This window comes from Mastigoproctus giganteus, chromosome 1 (genome assembly GCF_048544385.1).
Source record: "Mastigoproctus giganteus isolate SK-2022 chromosome 1, ASM4854438v1, whole genome shotgun sequence".
Lineage (NCBI taxonomy): Eukaryota > Metazoa > Arthropoda > Arachnida > Uropygi > Thelyphonidae > Mastigoproctus > Mastigoproctus giganteus.
This window is the reverse complement of record NC_143575.1, coordinates 53,322,908-53,339,577: the sequence shown is the minus strand read 5'-3', so window position 1 is coordinate 53,339,577 and position 16,670 is coordinate 53,322,908. Positions and strand designations below refer to the sequence as shown.

At 36.8% G+C, this 16,670-nt stretch overlaps 1 protein-coding gene across 5 annotated transcripts in view; it reads left to right on the top strand.

Moving 5' to 3' along the window:
- LOC150090801 (major facilitator superfamily domain-containing protein 6-like) overlaps positions 1 to 16,670 on the top strand; it is a 63,889-nt gene that overhangs the window by 40,431 nt on the left and 6,788 nt on the right. For all 5 annotated transcript variants that reach the window (XM_090372897.1, XM_090372923.1, XM_090372888.1 and 2 more), the window contains exon 3: positions 7,596 to 8,990. In XM_090372897.1, coding sequence (XP_090229023.1) covers positions 7,596 to 8,990 — 1,395 coding nt within the window. The remainder of the gene's footprint in view (positions 1 to 7,595; positions 8,991 to 16,670) is intronic.

The following is a 16,670-nucleotide window of genomic DNA, read 5'->3' as shown; positions in this document are numbered from 1 at the left end:
GATTCCTTTCGCTTCAAAGGTGGTACTTGTGCATACCCTCCTAGGGACAAATTCAATGGAAAAGGCTGGTGACACTCAAGCAGTTTCTATTGATATTTCAAAGGCTTTTGATCGCATTTGGCATATAGACCCTCATGGTAGCGCAGTTGATATAATAACCATCCTCCACACCTGGTGTAAAATTCGATCGAGTTCGAATACCGTCAATGAAGGGAGGAATTTTATGGGTCTTTTTCACAATGTGGCCTAGTTAGTCAGTCTCAGGCAGCATGATTTTTTTTTTTTTTTTTTTCCCCTCTCGAAAGTTCGGGTTTTTTGTCCAGTAAACAGCAAATCGACAAGAGAATACACATTCAATTTACAGACATATTATATACGTCACAATGTTGCCGATGCGCCTAAAACTCTATAAGAAATATCTTGGCATATCGGTCTTCTAAATAAGCTTCGATATTATGGATTGCCAATTCTTTTTTGTAATTGGGTATCCAGTCTTACCGCTCACTGCGGGTGATGGTACACGGCTCTCTGTGTATTACCTTCACTAATGCTGGTGTTCTGTAAGGTTCAGTTCTTTCTCCTACTCTTTTCCTCTTGTATATTAATGGATTTCTTCCATTGACTGAAATCCCAACCACAGTTTTGCCAATTATAGCACATTGCATTCCATCTTACAGTTTGAGAAACCTTGTCCTGCACAAACGGTTTCAACTTCTCAGTATCCACTACAAGTTCCTTAAATGCTGAACTTCAGGTAATTCTCCAATGAGACAACTTATTTCATCTCAGTCCTGTCTTACATCTCCCAAAAAATGATTTTTCTGCCCCTGTGCTTATCTTCGACGGCACTCAGATTTCTAGACAAGATCTTTTTTTTTTTTTTTTTTGTTGTTGGGGCATCGGCTTCTGTGGCCATAATGCACCTCCCAAGGTTTTTGCAGTACTTTGATCCAAGCCCGAGGCGGGATTCGAACCCGCGACCTTTGGGTTGCCAGGCAGGCACTTTACCCACCCAGCTAGCCCGGTCGGCAGACAAGATCATGCATCTCTAGAATTACTCTGACTTCTAATCTCTCTTATTATAAGCATATCACAAATATGCTTATGCATCATTATTATACTATGCATCATTCAAAATCACTACAGCAGAATCAAACTACAAACTACTCAGCCTTGCATCTTCTTGGCCTGCAGGGGCACTAGTGAAACACTTCTACACTACAGAGCGTACCTCTACCTGGATGCGGTATCCCCAACGTATTGAAACCACAAATAATGAAAGGAAAACCCGACTCAGACCCGCCATTAAGTCTAAGTTTTGGGAGGAACATTCCAGTTATACTGAGCAGGACCTTCTTAAAGGTTCAAACACTCTCACAGAAGCTTGCCAGCGACATGATCACCCACCACAAACGCCTGAGGGAAGACATATGAAGATTGAGGTGAGAACTACCTCCAGAACGAACCATAGACGATTGATGAAGGCCTGAGCTCCAACAAGGGCATACATCCAAACTTCTTTAATGTGCACAATTTTCTATCAAAATACTAGAAGTCTGAGAAACAAACTTCAGACAATGGAAATTCTTCTTTTGTCAAGGTGGTATGACATCATTTGTATCACAGAGACATGGCTGTCCCCCAATGAAGAAGACCTCGCATTTTCTCAAGCCACTTGCTTCTCGGGCATTTTTGCCTCCACGGAACGGACAACTGGTGGTGGTGTAGGAATTCTCTTCAACAAAAAAAAAAAAAAAAAATTCTCACTCACAAGCTCAGCAACACTAAAAACAGAACTGTTTGAATCTGCAAGAGCCTCACTCAGCATTCAAGGCCACAGACTTGACGTGTGCACAGTCTACATCCCCCCCTCCCACAGTAAAGAACACTTTACAAGAGATCTCCAACTGGATCATTAATCAATGCCACCCTAAAGCAACATTACTAGTGTGTGGAGGCTTTAATATTAGCTCAGGCCAACACAGTCTTCGAAAATTGTTATCTTCTAATCTGGCATCAGTAGGTCTGACCCTCCAGAATTTTTCTTCTACCAGAGGCTCTAACCTGTTAGACCTAATATATGCAACAGACACTCTCACCATTGACAGCCAACCGGAAACAGCCTTCATGTCAGACCATCTACCAGTAGGCCTCATTCTTCCAATCACTCCCAGGACATCCTGGCAACATCAGGCACCAGTTAAGAAGACAGTGATTAGCCCTTCTCTCCTCAATCCAGAGAAATGCTGCTTCGCAGCATCTATTTTTCCTTGGGAAGCCCTAAACCAATGTGATGCACAGCTCGGGCTGCACTTTCTTACCTGCTGGCTGCAGTCTGTTGCTCGAACTGCAGCGTCAAAAACAGTTTCGATCTCCTGTCGAAGCAAAGCATGGTGGACCCAAGATCTCAGCCTTAAATTTCGGAATAAACAAAGACTACATGGAAAATGGAAAGCAAAATCAGACCCACTAGACAGAATTGCATATTCAAGAGCCCGCGCCCAGTTCAATAGAAGCAAATCTGAAGCCATTAAAGCCTATATCGACAAAACAATCAAGATCGAGAAAGCACCGTTTAAGGCAAGGCATGATGAATTTCCTCACCAACTTAATCCAATTGAATGGCTAGACTACATCACAAGATTTAAGCCAAAGTCAGCATCAGACTTTAAGAGCATTCACAACAGTTGTCAGCGAGATGTCCTCGCTTCCATTATCATCACAAAAAGAGAGCTTATCCAGGCCATCAATGATATCCCACCAACGTCTTGCACTGGATATGATGGGGTCCCACAATTCATTCTTAAGAGCGTTAGTGTATTCATCATTGATGCACTCCTAGGTATCTTCAATGGAATCCTCACAACGCAAAGTTTCCCAACAGCCTGGAATCAATATATTGTCCGACCAATCCCCAAAACACAAGGAGCGACATCAATTTCACAATTCAGGCCAATTGTGAAAGCCTCATGTCACCTCAAAGTCATGGAGAAGTGCCTTCTTCCTATCCTAACCAACCAGGTTCTGCCATGTGAATCACCATACATTCACTATGCCTTGAAACGCAGGTCCACCATTACAAACCTATTGCAAACCACCAACACCATTTTGGGGGCTCTACAAGATAGGGCTGAGATGGCAATTGTTTATCTGGATATCCAGTCTGCATTCGACAGCATAGACATCCAGCCCCTCCTGCAACTTTGTGAGGATGGATACCAGATAAAAGGCAATATACTGGAATTCTTGAAGTCGCTACTTACGACCAAGGTCCTTCACTTGACTGTGAATAAAAAATCTTTCACAAGGAAAGTTTGCGTAAGTGTACCCTAGGGCGGAGTTCTCTCAGGGCTCCTCTTTACGGCTGCCATCCACCCATTCCTGTGTCAGCAAACAGAATTTATCAGTTATGCAGACGACTTGAAGCTCCTCTATCGGATCAACGGGACCGCCCGACCTGATTCTGTTTCTGGAAACATTATCAACAGCCTCAAGAATCTGATTACATACTTGGCACAGTTCTCTCTTAAGATAAATCCAAAAAAATCTACACAAATGGTATTTTCCCTCAAATCAAACCCAACGCAACTAAACCTGGAAATCCACGGAACCCCCATCACCCCAGTCATCAAGCACAAAGATCTCGGCGTTATATTCGACCCTAAATTCAGTTTCAAACAGCATGTTGCAGACATTCACAACAAGGTCTGCAGAGCAAGATGGCTTACCAAACAATACCTCCTTCATGTCACAGAGCCTGAGTACACGCTCCAATACATATACCGGTTTCTGCAGCCAGCCATCACCTACGGGTCAGAAATCTGGGCGTCGGCAACGAAAACCACGCTAAAAACCATTGCATCTGATGAGTACTGGCTTCTTCGGTGGATCCTCTTCAAGCATAAACTGCCACCACTCATACATACTTCAGATATCACCCAACTTCTAAATTACAGAAAAGTCTCCAAACGGATATTTGCCCTCCGCTTGCTTGTGTCAATTAAAATGATAGCTGGTGAAGTCAATACGCCAAATTTTTGGCAAATGTGCAATTGGAGGATCCCCCCAAAACCCTTAAGAGCCCTCCCCTCTCTGCAGTCTGTGGCGTGGAGGCTCAGAATAGGGGATAGATTCCTGCCCATGGAGATGCTTCACAATGTCCAGGAGATGGATGTGGACTACAAAAAGTTCATAGAGGACAAATCGTACAGAAGACGCATCATCAGGGACCAGCTTTCGTCTTCAACCGAATGACTGCCATCCTCTTTTCATCGCTTTTCATGTGTTTTCATTTCACATGTTAATATTAATTTTATATGTAAAATATGTAATTATACGTTTTATGTCTTATTGTATGTTTTGTGTAATTTTTCTTGTATGAGTTATTTAATGTTAAACCCCTAGCATTGTCGCTGTTGTGGGTATTATTGCATCAGGCAATCATGTAATCAATCACTGCCTGCAGTAAAGATATATACAGAAATATTTATTTAAGTATTTTTGCGATACCTTTATACCAAGATGTTTAACTGCTTCCTTTGCATTTAAAAAACAGGTTTCTTTTTCTCGCTCTCGGCTTTACTTTTCTTCTAAACAGCTTACTCACTCTGTACAAATGTCTAATCCGCCCTACCATGGAATATTGCTCTCGCATCTGAGGCGGTGCCCCCATAACCTTTCTGAGGCTTCTAGACTCCATTCAAACGAAGGCAGTTAGGATAATTAATGACCCATCTATTACAAGGTCTCTCCACTCTGTCTCATGGACGTTCTGTTTCTGCTGCTTTTCTTCAAATTCACAGAACCAACTTTTCTTCTTCCTCATTTATTCCTTCACTTTATTCATTTATTATCTATTATATATATATATATATATATATATATATATATATATATATATATATATATATATATATATATATATATATTACTTAAATAAAAATAAATGAGACAGGCTTGAAATGAATCAGTAACATGGAAAGCCAGTAAAGCGAAAAATAAAAGTAAACCAGTATACATGTATAATAAAGCGACATACAAAGTAAGGGGGACTAGATCAAGGTAGAGTATTTCAGAAAGGAAAAACCCTCCTAATATAATTTAGATAAAGGCCAATTAACAAAATAGCAAATACCACTGTTTGCTGTACTAATTTTCTTTCTTTTTGCTTAGTTGTCTGGTTTTTAGGAGCATTAGCAACTAAGGCCATATTGCTCTGGGAATATGCGGTGGTCATTCCCTGACCTTTCCGCATCCTCCGTATTTGGTGGTGACGGGCTCGAACCCCGGTCTAATCAAGAAGCGTGTGCTACGCACTGCTGCTCCTGCCCACCTGGCTATGGAGGCGCCCCTTTGCTTAGTTAAAATCTACTCTATAATACACTGTGTGTGTGTGTATATATATCCTGACACGTATTTCCTGAAAATTACAGTCTACAGAAATTCAAGTGCAGTTGATCTTCTCAACCCTGAACGCATGCAGGCTACTAAATACCATAGGTTATAATACCTTTCTTGTTGTGGGTTTCCTAAAAAAAGCTTAAGAGATGATGCGATCTGTTATGGCTGCTGGTTTAATACGAATTGCGATTTCTAATAGTATTTCTTTTGCTCCGAAAGAAGGCAGATAAAAAGATGTGCTACTTGCAATATCTGCCGATTTTTTTTTTTTTTTTTTTTATATTTGTGATTCATTTGCATATTCATGATCCGGATTCACATGGTTATGGAATTCCCGATATATAATGATTACGCAGCGTGCGTGTGTAGACAGGGTATCAGATAAATCTTTGAGCATATTTATACCAGTGGCTAAAACACCAGTCTCTGAATTACCCTGTTTGGTTTCTTCTTCCACACAGATCCAGAAACCAGTATATTCATACAAGGGTGATTACTATAAATAAGTTAAATTACAGAGCATACACAAGGAGAATTCATTAAACAAACCAGTACATTATTATATCATTAATATTAACTGGCTACTGGTTATGGTTTTATGTTTATCTTTATTTGCATTTCTGCTAGAAATGCAATTTGCATTTTTAGCAGCCAGTTCAGCAACTTGCAAAATTAACGGAAATCTCAAAAGAAAATGTTTAATTAGAGAATTAGTACTGTGACAGTCGCTTTTTTTTATTTATTAATGACGCCTGCAATCGTTCTGGAAATACAGTACTTCGATCAGTTACTTTCAGGAAGCTTATTAAGCCCCATTTCTACAGGAGTTGTAACTACAATCACAGAGAAGAGCACTTTGATCGGAATTGGAGGGGGTGGGATTCGACAAAGTGAGTTCATATCTCGGAAAATTATCACTTAAACTACATTTTTCATAAAGATTACTATTTTAAATTTATAACCCCGCCATTATTAATGAAACCAATGTCCTTTGGTCTATAGAAATTCGGATCAGTACTTCTGATGGGGGGGGGGGGAAGGAAAGATAATTACGACGCCGTTCTGCCATATGCGGTATTTATTTTCATAGAATTACTACAATAGTAATGGAACTGTCAAAATGTCAATGTGGGACAAGTCTGTAAGGATTTTGACAGCACTATACAGTACTACAAATTGTCTCAGTGTAAACCATGAGAAGCAGTCACACTCGCCCTCGTGGGCAGCACAGTTGGTAGAACCACCGTCCTCCTCACACCGGATAGGTGGAAGAGAGCTAAGTTCGAGTACCGTCGATGACCTGAAGAATTTTTGAGCCTTCTTTACAACGTGGCTGAGTTAGTCGGTCTCAGGAGAGGATAGCATGGTTTTTCGTGGAGCAAACAGAAAATTGACCACAGATCACTCGCAATTTACAGCCGGATACGGAGCAATATGGCCTTACTCGCTAATGCTCCTAAAACTTTACTACAACAGTCACAGTAACAAACTTATTCTTTCAAATTTTATTGTTTAGATGCTGCATTTTCACCGGGTATTTTCCAAACTGCCTTAGCCTTCTCGCCTGAACTATTTATGCAGCGCTATTCATCGATCTCCTTTCCATAATGTTGGAGTGTAACCAACGGTTGGCATTCGTGTTGTTATTGGATTTGTTTGCTGTATTTCTGCCTTAGAAAGCAATGCTATATGTGCAACTCCTGTGAATAGTGGCTGCAGTAAGAGGTTTTGCTGTTTATGCCTGGAGCTTTGAATTTGACTGATTTGTCACCCTCGTCATTTTCTCACCATTGGCTACACTCGGCTAGGAAAGAAATAGGCTTTCTGGATTTGATGTTAGAGGGATCTGAATACTTTGATAGTATTGTGTTAAATTGCTTCAGGCGCATTTAAAGATCTCATGCAATCTGCGACCAGCACGCACCAAACTAACGCATTCGGGGCACATTCGGTAATTCATATTTTCTGATTATTTTTGATATACAGCAGTATAGTAATAAAATATATTAATACAATTGAACAATAAATGTTTTATGCATCTTTTATCTTTGATTTTAGCTGCTTTGAAACAAATCTAAAAGATTTCTTAGATTACAATTTTTACGTAGAAAATGAAATTTCAGTGTAAATTTAATTCAACTTATGTTTTATTGTCTATATCAAATCCTAATCTTAATCTCAATGTTTTATTGCAGCTGTGGCTTCTGTTCTGCCCTACCGAAATGTATTCGCTAAACAACTTGGAATTACAGCTACAGCCGTAGGGATCTCGATGACCGTTTTGCCTTTCCTGAAACTAGTAGCCAGCCCACTTTGTGGGGCCCTCGTGGATCACTTCAAAAAACTCAAGTTAGTTCTTCTAATTCTTGTCACTCTGATGGCCATTTCTCACTTGTCTATGATATTTATTCCTCCAATGGAAATTCCCCAACTTAACAAATCTTCTGTAAATGTTCTACTGCACTGTAATGAGGGGATAGCAAAGACCACCTTTTTGGGAGATTATAACAGTTCCTGCATATCCCATGTACTTTCTGAAACAGTGTCCTTTTGCGAAGCAAGCTGCAATCACTGTGACGAATCACTGCTAGATGGTTCTAAAATCAACAGCTCCAGCTTCATGAAAATCTATCTTCAAGACGCAGTTAGAAAAGAAGCAAACGAATCTTTACTTGAATTCATATTTCACAACGTTTCTCAAGATGAAAATAGGCATATGTCATATGATTTGAACAACCTCAGGTGTAGCTTAAATTGCACTCCAAGTATTCATTCCTGTTTCCATGATCACCACGATGTGGGGGCAAAGAAGGAAAACATTTATGTGACATTACAGTTTTGGTGCTTCTTCTCTCTACTGATGGTTTCTGGTGTGACCATGGCCGCTGCTATTTATCTGTCCGATGCCGCTTGCTATGAAATGTTAGACGACAAACCGGAAAAGTATGGCACACAGCGAATGTGGGGAACTATTGGATGGGGTGTTGGAGCATTCACCGCAGGTTACCTCAATAACTTGGCTACTGGTGATTCCACCTATACAGATTTCTCTCCTGCTTTCTACTTGATGACTGTACTGTTGGCTTTGGACATTGGAATTGTTATGAAAGTGGAGGCCAGAAGTTCCGCACAATCTGATAATATTGTTAAGGACATTGGAAAACTTCTCCTAAAACCTAGAGTCGCTTTGTTTGTTGTTAACGTACTTCTGGTTGGTGTCCTTTCTGGACTCTTTTGGAATTTTCAGTTTTGGCACTTGGAAGACCTTGGAGCCACACAGTTAATGTTAGGACTTACTCAAGTTGTCGAGTCCTTCTTGGCCGAGTTACCTTGCTTCATATTTGCTGGAAAAATCATACAGAAAATAGGTCATCTGAATGCAATGACACTTGCCTTTTTATGTTTAGGTTTCCGCTTCATTGGATATGCCTATATCCGAAACCCGTGGCTCGCTTTACCACTCGGTATATTTCATGGACCGACATTCGGCTTATTTTATGCAGCCATGACATCATATGGTAACCATGTCGCTCCTCCTGGTACAGAAGCAACCATGCAAGCCGTATTAGGTGCCACATTTGAAGGAATTGGTAAGTTTACTTAATTTATATTTAACGTTAACTCAGTTTATTTAGTTGAACTGAAAGTACTGCACCCAATTCAGTTTAATACAGTATAATAATTGGGGGGGGGGAGAAATAAATAAATAATACGATAGGAGGGTTTTACAGCCACGCAGTTAGTTCCCGAGAGAGAGAGAGAGAGAGGGGGGTATATGTGTGTCTATATAGGAGTAAAGTAAGTCTGCGTATATTGTGCTGGTTTATAAGTTAACGCAACGAAAATCCTGGATACCGGAAGAGTTTTATTATTGTTGTAGGATTTTTAGGCGCATCAACGACTTATAGACCGTATTGTACCAGCATTAACTTAGGAGTTAATACCCTCGTACTCTATTTAAGAATTTAATATTTAAAAAAATATATAATAATAATATTTAAATCTAATTGTCATTAGGTCCGTTAATAACGAAAGTCCGTTAATGCCGAATGTAACCTGGGGGGGGGGATTTTTTATTGTTCTTAATGTAAAAAAAAAAAACTTTAATACAGTAAACAGTACTGTATAATATAAAATTATGTTGCAATTTGGCCTTTGATTTACGGTTTACGGATATCAGAAACAGTTTTTTTTTACGCCGTAAATGTCACAAACACGTGCTAGTGAGACGCTTTGTTCTAATTTCTGTGTCACATTTAAGTTCACACGCTTTCTTTTAACTCCTCTATCACTTGATACCATTTTAAATTGTAAGGATTGCAAAATTATATAATAAATAAAGTCACAATTCAGAAATTACAGAAACACTGTATACAACCCCACCGCACGATAGCTTGAGGCAGACTGAGACCGAAACAAAGAGAGTCGGTAGACCTGCAGTTTAGTGTCCCGAGTCACGTTCAGCTCGCAAGTCAGCGCCTGCTCTTATCTGTAATCTGGGAAAACAACTGTTTGAACACGTTTTCAGAAAGAATGAAAAACAATTTCCTGAATTTGATTATAAAAATAATAGTAGGTAATTGTCAAAACAATAATGGAAAGAGGTAATTATTATTAATTTTTAATTAATAATCAGTTTTGTATAACCTAAAAAATAATATGATCCAGATTAATATATACATTACTGTATTATTTGTCTGGTCCGTTAAATCCGAAATCTATTATATCGGGACCCGTTAAATCGAAGGTTTACTATACTTTTGATACTGACGGAATTCGAACTCGAGTTTTTTCCACCGGGTGCGGGGAGGACGGTGCTTATATGCACTTTGCTACTGCTAGTGTAGCTCAACGGGCAGCTCAATTCCACGTTTTTGAAAAAACACTTATTCTGTAGCACTGATCATCACTTGGCCAAATTGTATGGTTAAAAAAAGCAGCACCTTGAATGGAAATGTGAATGTACACCTACTTACCTAATTGTCAAATTTGATGAAATTTGGCAGTGATCTAATAATCTTTAATATCTTAAATTTATAATTTATTGGAAGAAAGAATAAGTGGGAATTAACTAATTGTAATTAATAATAGCATAAACGACATTGCATTCCACGTAAATTTTAAATTTAAAAATTGATCGAATTATAACTCCATCTTTTTTTGCTTTTTTTTTTTTTTTTCTTCTCTCAAATTAAAATATACGTGATGCGCAGCTTTGTTTAATCTTTTATTGCAATTTTAAATTTCCACAACCTAACCTTAAAACACATGTAGTTTGTTTCTTTCGATCACTTCAGACGAGGAAAATGTTCTGGTCTGAATTGCGAAATTAGAAAACAGTTTATATTTGTTTCCTTCGAAATAATTTGACAAATAAAAGTTTGGAGCGTCGGTACTAGACCTTTTCAGAACACTTAATGAGAAATATGATTCTTTTATGTTGAAATCTAACTTTGTATATCTCTTGCACAAATCGTTCAGATTTTGAAAAAAATATAACCCCTAGAAAAAAATTCACAATCAAAAACTTTCCAATTTTGATGGACTTAATATTAAAGCGCGTTTATTTTTTCTTTCAAGTAATTTTTTATTTGATATTTAAATATATTTATAATATTATTTAATATTTTATATTATGATGAAAATAATGTTATAAGGAAAATTGCTGTGACCTTGCATAGCATTACGAGGGGTGGTCAAAAAGTTCTGAGAGCGAAGTTAAATAGACAGACACACAACTTTCTGCCTTTTTTTTCCCAGTGTGTTCACCCCGAGTGCACTTATTATATTTAAAGTGCAAAGAGCTAATTCTGAATATGTGATCTATTGTTGATCATTAATAAACACTCATTTACCATATCTTAAAGCCAATTAAAATCATTTATAACTAGTTATTAAAGTGAAATGGAATTCACACAAGCCAAATTTCAATAAATGTCCAATAAAACATAATTATTAATTAAGATATTTTTCTAACATTAAGTTATTATATATTCTAATGGTTCTTTATATTACCCTTTATATATATATATATATATATAATCTGATAATTAAAATAAATAATAAATATGATATTTAAAATAAAAACATCAGCCAGTAGTACGGCAATAATGCAGAGCGAAACGAAACGTAAAATAATATAAAATAAACAAACAGGGAAGGGAAAGTAGCGGTAGTAGGACAAAATTATGTATAATTGGCATTATTTTAAATTTACATCATGTTTTATTAATTGGGTTTAATGACTTAATTGACTAAATTATACAGGGGATTATCGACTACCTTTTGTCCTACTACCGCTACTTTCCCTTCCCTGTTTGTTTATTTTATATTATTTTACGTTTCGTTTCGCTCTGCATTATTGCCGTACTACTGGCTGATGTTTTTATTTTAAATATCATATTTATTTTAATTATCAGATATAATTAGGCATCATGTGGAGGATGTGCATTTGCTGCCTCTAATGATAGCTACATAGCCATATTTATTTATTTTTATCACTTTTGCCTAACTTTTACCTCACATTATATATATATATATATATAGGAGTCGGGCATCAAATCAGGCCTCCCGAAGAGCTGCTTTGAATGTATGCCTATGCATCCCGGGCTTTGTGCATTGTCATGGAGAACAAGCATGAAGCAAAACCCAATTTTCCTTGTCTTCTTTCCCGAATTGATGCTTTTAATTGTGACAAAAGCTGCCATAATCTTTCCCTTGTTATTGTGATTTTAGATTCAAGGTAATCAATTAGCAGCAATCCTTTTTTTTTTTTTTTGTTGCAGAAAACTGAGGCTAATACTTGTATAGATCATAGTTGGGTGGCGCACTATGGCCATAGACGCCCATATGCCTAAAAAATTCTCAAACAAACAAACAATCATAATTGGGTTCGAACCTTTTTTGGGAATGGAGATCCCTCATGCTTCTACTGCATGCTTTCTAATTTGTATTCGGAATCATAAAAATGTAGCCAAGTATAATCACCAAACGGAATAAAAATCTATCTGGATTAGCAAGAATTAATTAAAAAAATTCTTTTCATGATTCTGCTCTCTGATATTTGTAATAAATAGAAAGGTTTTTCGGAACACATCTTTTACAAACTTTGGACATTAGCCCCTATATTACTGTGAAAATACTTCCGTGCGAGGCAGATGTTGAGTACGTTTTCCAAGTTCCAGACACTTTAATTCTTTTGATTTCAATTTTTTTTTTCTTCATCGATGGCAGTTGTTTCACAATTGATTGTTTCAGATGGTCATCCAGACCTTGGATAGGCTTCAACTGACTCCCGTCCTCTTTGAACTCTGGGTACCACCTTGCAATAATAGCATAACTGGGTAAGACTTCCCCAAACACTAGTCATTCTTTCATGGATTTATATAGCATTCGTATCCTCCTGGTAGATTGCCGAAAGGTGCTCGATTAGCTGGATATTCATTCTTTTTCCACCTACCAACATAAAAATAATAAATTTTAGAAACTACATAAAACATTGACAGTTTTTTTTTTTTTCATGCTATTTTATAAGACATTACGCTATCAAAAATAAACTATTTTATCTTTCTATACATTAAAATAATTTTCCTCCTAGCGATATTTATTCAGCCAATGGGAGAAGAGAGATGCGGGTTACGTGGTATTTACGTAACAAATACTAAAATACGTAACAGAAGCTTGTTTTACTGCGGTAAAACAAGCTTCTGTTTAAGCGTGGTCACGCGCTATGTTTATCTATTATGACCACGCGGTACCATGCTTGATTTCCATATGTAACGTATTTATGTATTCATAGAAAAGAGACAAGCACAATGTCGAAAGCTTCTGTAAGTATTTTACTTTACTTTATCAAAAGAAGCGAGCAGGGGGGCGAAACCCCCTAGTAATTTATTAACGCATTTATATACCTTGTTCTCGGAACTTTTTTTTACCATCACTCGTATAATTGAACACACAGTACTCCCTTTTTCAGTTCTTTGGAGCATGTAATTTATTGGATGTCCCCCACTTCCCTACAATTTTTATTATTTTTTTTTATTTTAACAAAACATGGATGGGGGGGAGCATATCACCAAGAAAGAGTCTGCTGATTAATTAAATAAATTAACCACGAAAAGTTAAATTTTGGTTTGCAATCTAATAACCAATCTAACACTCCGAGAGAATGTCGGGAATGTTGTGATCTATTGTTGACCATTAATAAACACTCATTTACCATATCTTAAAGCCAATTAAAATCATTTATAACTAGTTATTAAAGTGAAATGGAATTCACACAAGCCAAATTTCAATAAATGTCCAATAAAACAATTATTAATTAAGATATTTTTCTAACATTAAGTTTATTATATGTGAACAAATTTGGATATATCTAACTTTTGTATAAATGCAAGCGAGTTTATCAGATGGGTAATTCAAATTCCTTTTTAAAACTTCAACAGTACTCACTTACTTTAGTCATGGTCTGCGGGTTTCGGCGTCCTTGGCCACCAATCTTCCTGAAAGCATCCAAGTGCGCAGTGCGTTGAAACAAATAATAAAAAATTGATAGTGCTTCTGTACAGCTGTTCTGCTCATAAAATACAAAGATTATCCTTGACTAGTTGATAATTAAAGAGCTGCCTAGAAAAATGATGATGATAGGATGCTAGAGTAAGAAGTCATCCAAATTGTACTCAATGAGGTCATTTGAAGGTAAAGTCAAAGTGCATCTGTAGTTATGCAATTTCATTGTATTTCTGTGGAAAAGCATTTTGCAAGCCGATAAGTTTATAATGAACATTTCGAATTACACACTGACATAATTCTTCTAATGTGAATTATTGTGATCAGTTCTGTTGGCATAATTCAAAGAATTGTTAACTTTTAACGCTCTGAAGTTCACTGTTAATGATAGCTGTCGAAGAGTGCTGTTACGACAGATTGGCCCCGTAATTTACCTTTATATTAATGACAACTCCTTCATCCCTCCCATATTTTATCAACAAAGAAGAGCTGTCAGATTACTATTGCGTCTTACATTTTTTCGTCCTCCATCTCCAGTGGGACCTTGACATAAAGACGCTGATCCTACCCTTCACATCACCTGAGTAGGCGATTTCCTCTTATTTCAAGGGGTTGAGGCAATAATCTCCAGTATGACATTTTAAATTTCGGCGAATGTATTGTATATATAAAATCGCGTATTTTCTATAATTTTATGCCCAACTTTGACCGGATTTTGTATTTTACATGATTTTTGTGTTCACCATATCCCTTTTAGGATGTGTTGTTTCGTTGCAATGGATTTTTTCCTCCCCAGAGCTTATAACTTTTTATGAGAATAATTGGCACTTGTATTCCAATTTTAACATTAGATTGGACTTAAGACTAAAAAAAAAGTTTTCCGGTGTAAAAATTCGTTTTAATAACTCTGTTTCCAGTGTTCTTTATATTTAATATGAATGTGAAGTGTGTAATGCAATATTGGTGAAGTTCCTCCACAATATGAGATTGATGCACTCAGTAGCAAATTTAACTCGTCAGTGCTACGTACAAACTGGAGCCGTCCCCTTCTTGTATTACAGTATGTTTTATAGTTCTCGTAGCATGAGGCTTTTGTTCTAGGTTCACTTAGGGTTTATGAATTGCGCTTAAAATAGTTAACACAGTACATTCTACAGCTATTATGTCATTTTTAAAGTAAAAATATTAAGTGTTTCGAGCATCGTTAAGTGCTTATGCTGAATACGGTGCTTTTCTTATATCATCTCTTTCTTGTAAGTTCCTCTAACCCTATTCGTATATAGGCCCATTTACGAATATTCCGTTTAGGGTCCGTGTATGGATATTAGTAATAGGCATTATATATATATAATAAGAAACAATGGAGGGGAAGAGAGAAGAAAGGACATATAAAAAAAATTGCATAGTACTTATAAAACAAATTTAATCAAGAAAGGATGTTGCTCTACATCTCAAAACCTGGCGTCTTCATCAGGTGTCAACCGCTGGAATTGCAAGTAATAACATACTGCAACATCGTGTCTATTTTTGATGTAAAATTCATGGGTAAAAACAGGTTACAAGTATAGAAATGAATATAAACCAAAATAAAAGGCAGAGGGAAAAATAGTTTATATATGGCATATATTTTGAAACTTGACACATAAGACTAATATAGATCTGAAATTTTAATAAAAAAATTCCATAGTGGTAAACGCGTGAAAGATGAATTAATAGACATGTATAACTGAAATTATATAAGGGTATAGGTCTAAATAATATAATGTAAAAAATAAAAGGAAAGAGAACTAACCTTACATCGTCGTGAACGGTAAATAAGTTAACGGAGACAAATGCAGATCTGAAATTTTAATAAAATGAAAAGTTATTGCTTTTTCGTTTTATTAAAATTCGTAGGCCCTAGGAACATATTAAAATTCCCTCGCGTTAAATCTAAATAAAAAAAAGAAAGAAAAGAAACTCGAAACGTTTAAATTTGGTTTTGAAGTGATTTCCACAACACTTATTCCAGCACTAACCTACTCACAATGCAAACTTTGAGATTGTTAATGATTTGCTAAGGGGGAAAAAAAAGCGTAAAAATAATTTACTGCAGAAATCTGTGTTTAAAAAATTTGTTTGTAGAATTTTATTGTGGAAATAAAATCGTTGAATTCTTTTTGAATTATATTTTTTTGGGTCACTTTTTTTTTTTTTTTTTTTTCCTCGTCACACCTAGGCACAGTGTCTAATGGAATACATCGGGGTGGCCAAAAAGTCGAAAGCGGCTTCAATTTCGGTCGATCACGGAACTGCAACTCACTTCTGGTGGTCAATTCATTGAAGACGCATTTTAAAAATAACAGATTCTCGTTCGAAAATTTTAAGAATAAAAATGAAATTAAAAGTACTCTTAATGAATAAATAAATTAAATAAATTTTCTGTTTATACTCCGGCACGACAACCAAGTCAGTAGAGTTTACAATTAATCGTCAATACAAATATTTATCGCATTTAGTAGTCACGGGCTTGAACCCCGGTCCACTCAAGGAACGCGTGCTATGCACTCTCGCTCCTGACCACTGGGCTACGTCAATTAAAAGTGGTCTTCAAAAATGAAATGACCACTATTTAAACTCGTATCAATAACAACAGATGGAGCTAAAAGTGTTATGGACATAGCTTTCAAAATCGTTAATTCCATCAGAGGACTGCCTAGTCCATCAGAGGACAATCTCTTCAAAGGAGACTTTTCAAAACGCAACTCGATGAAAACGAACCA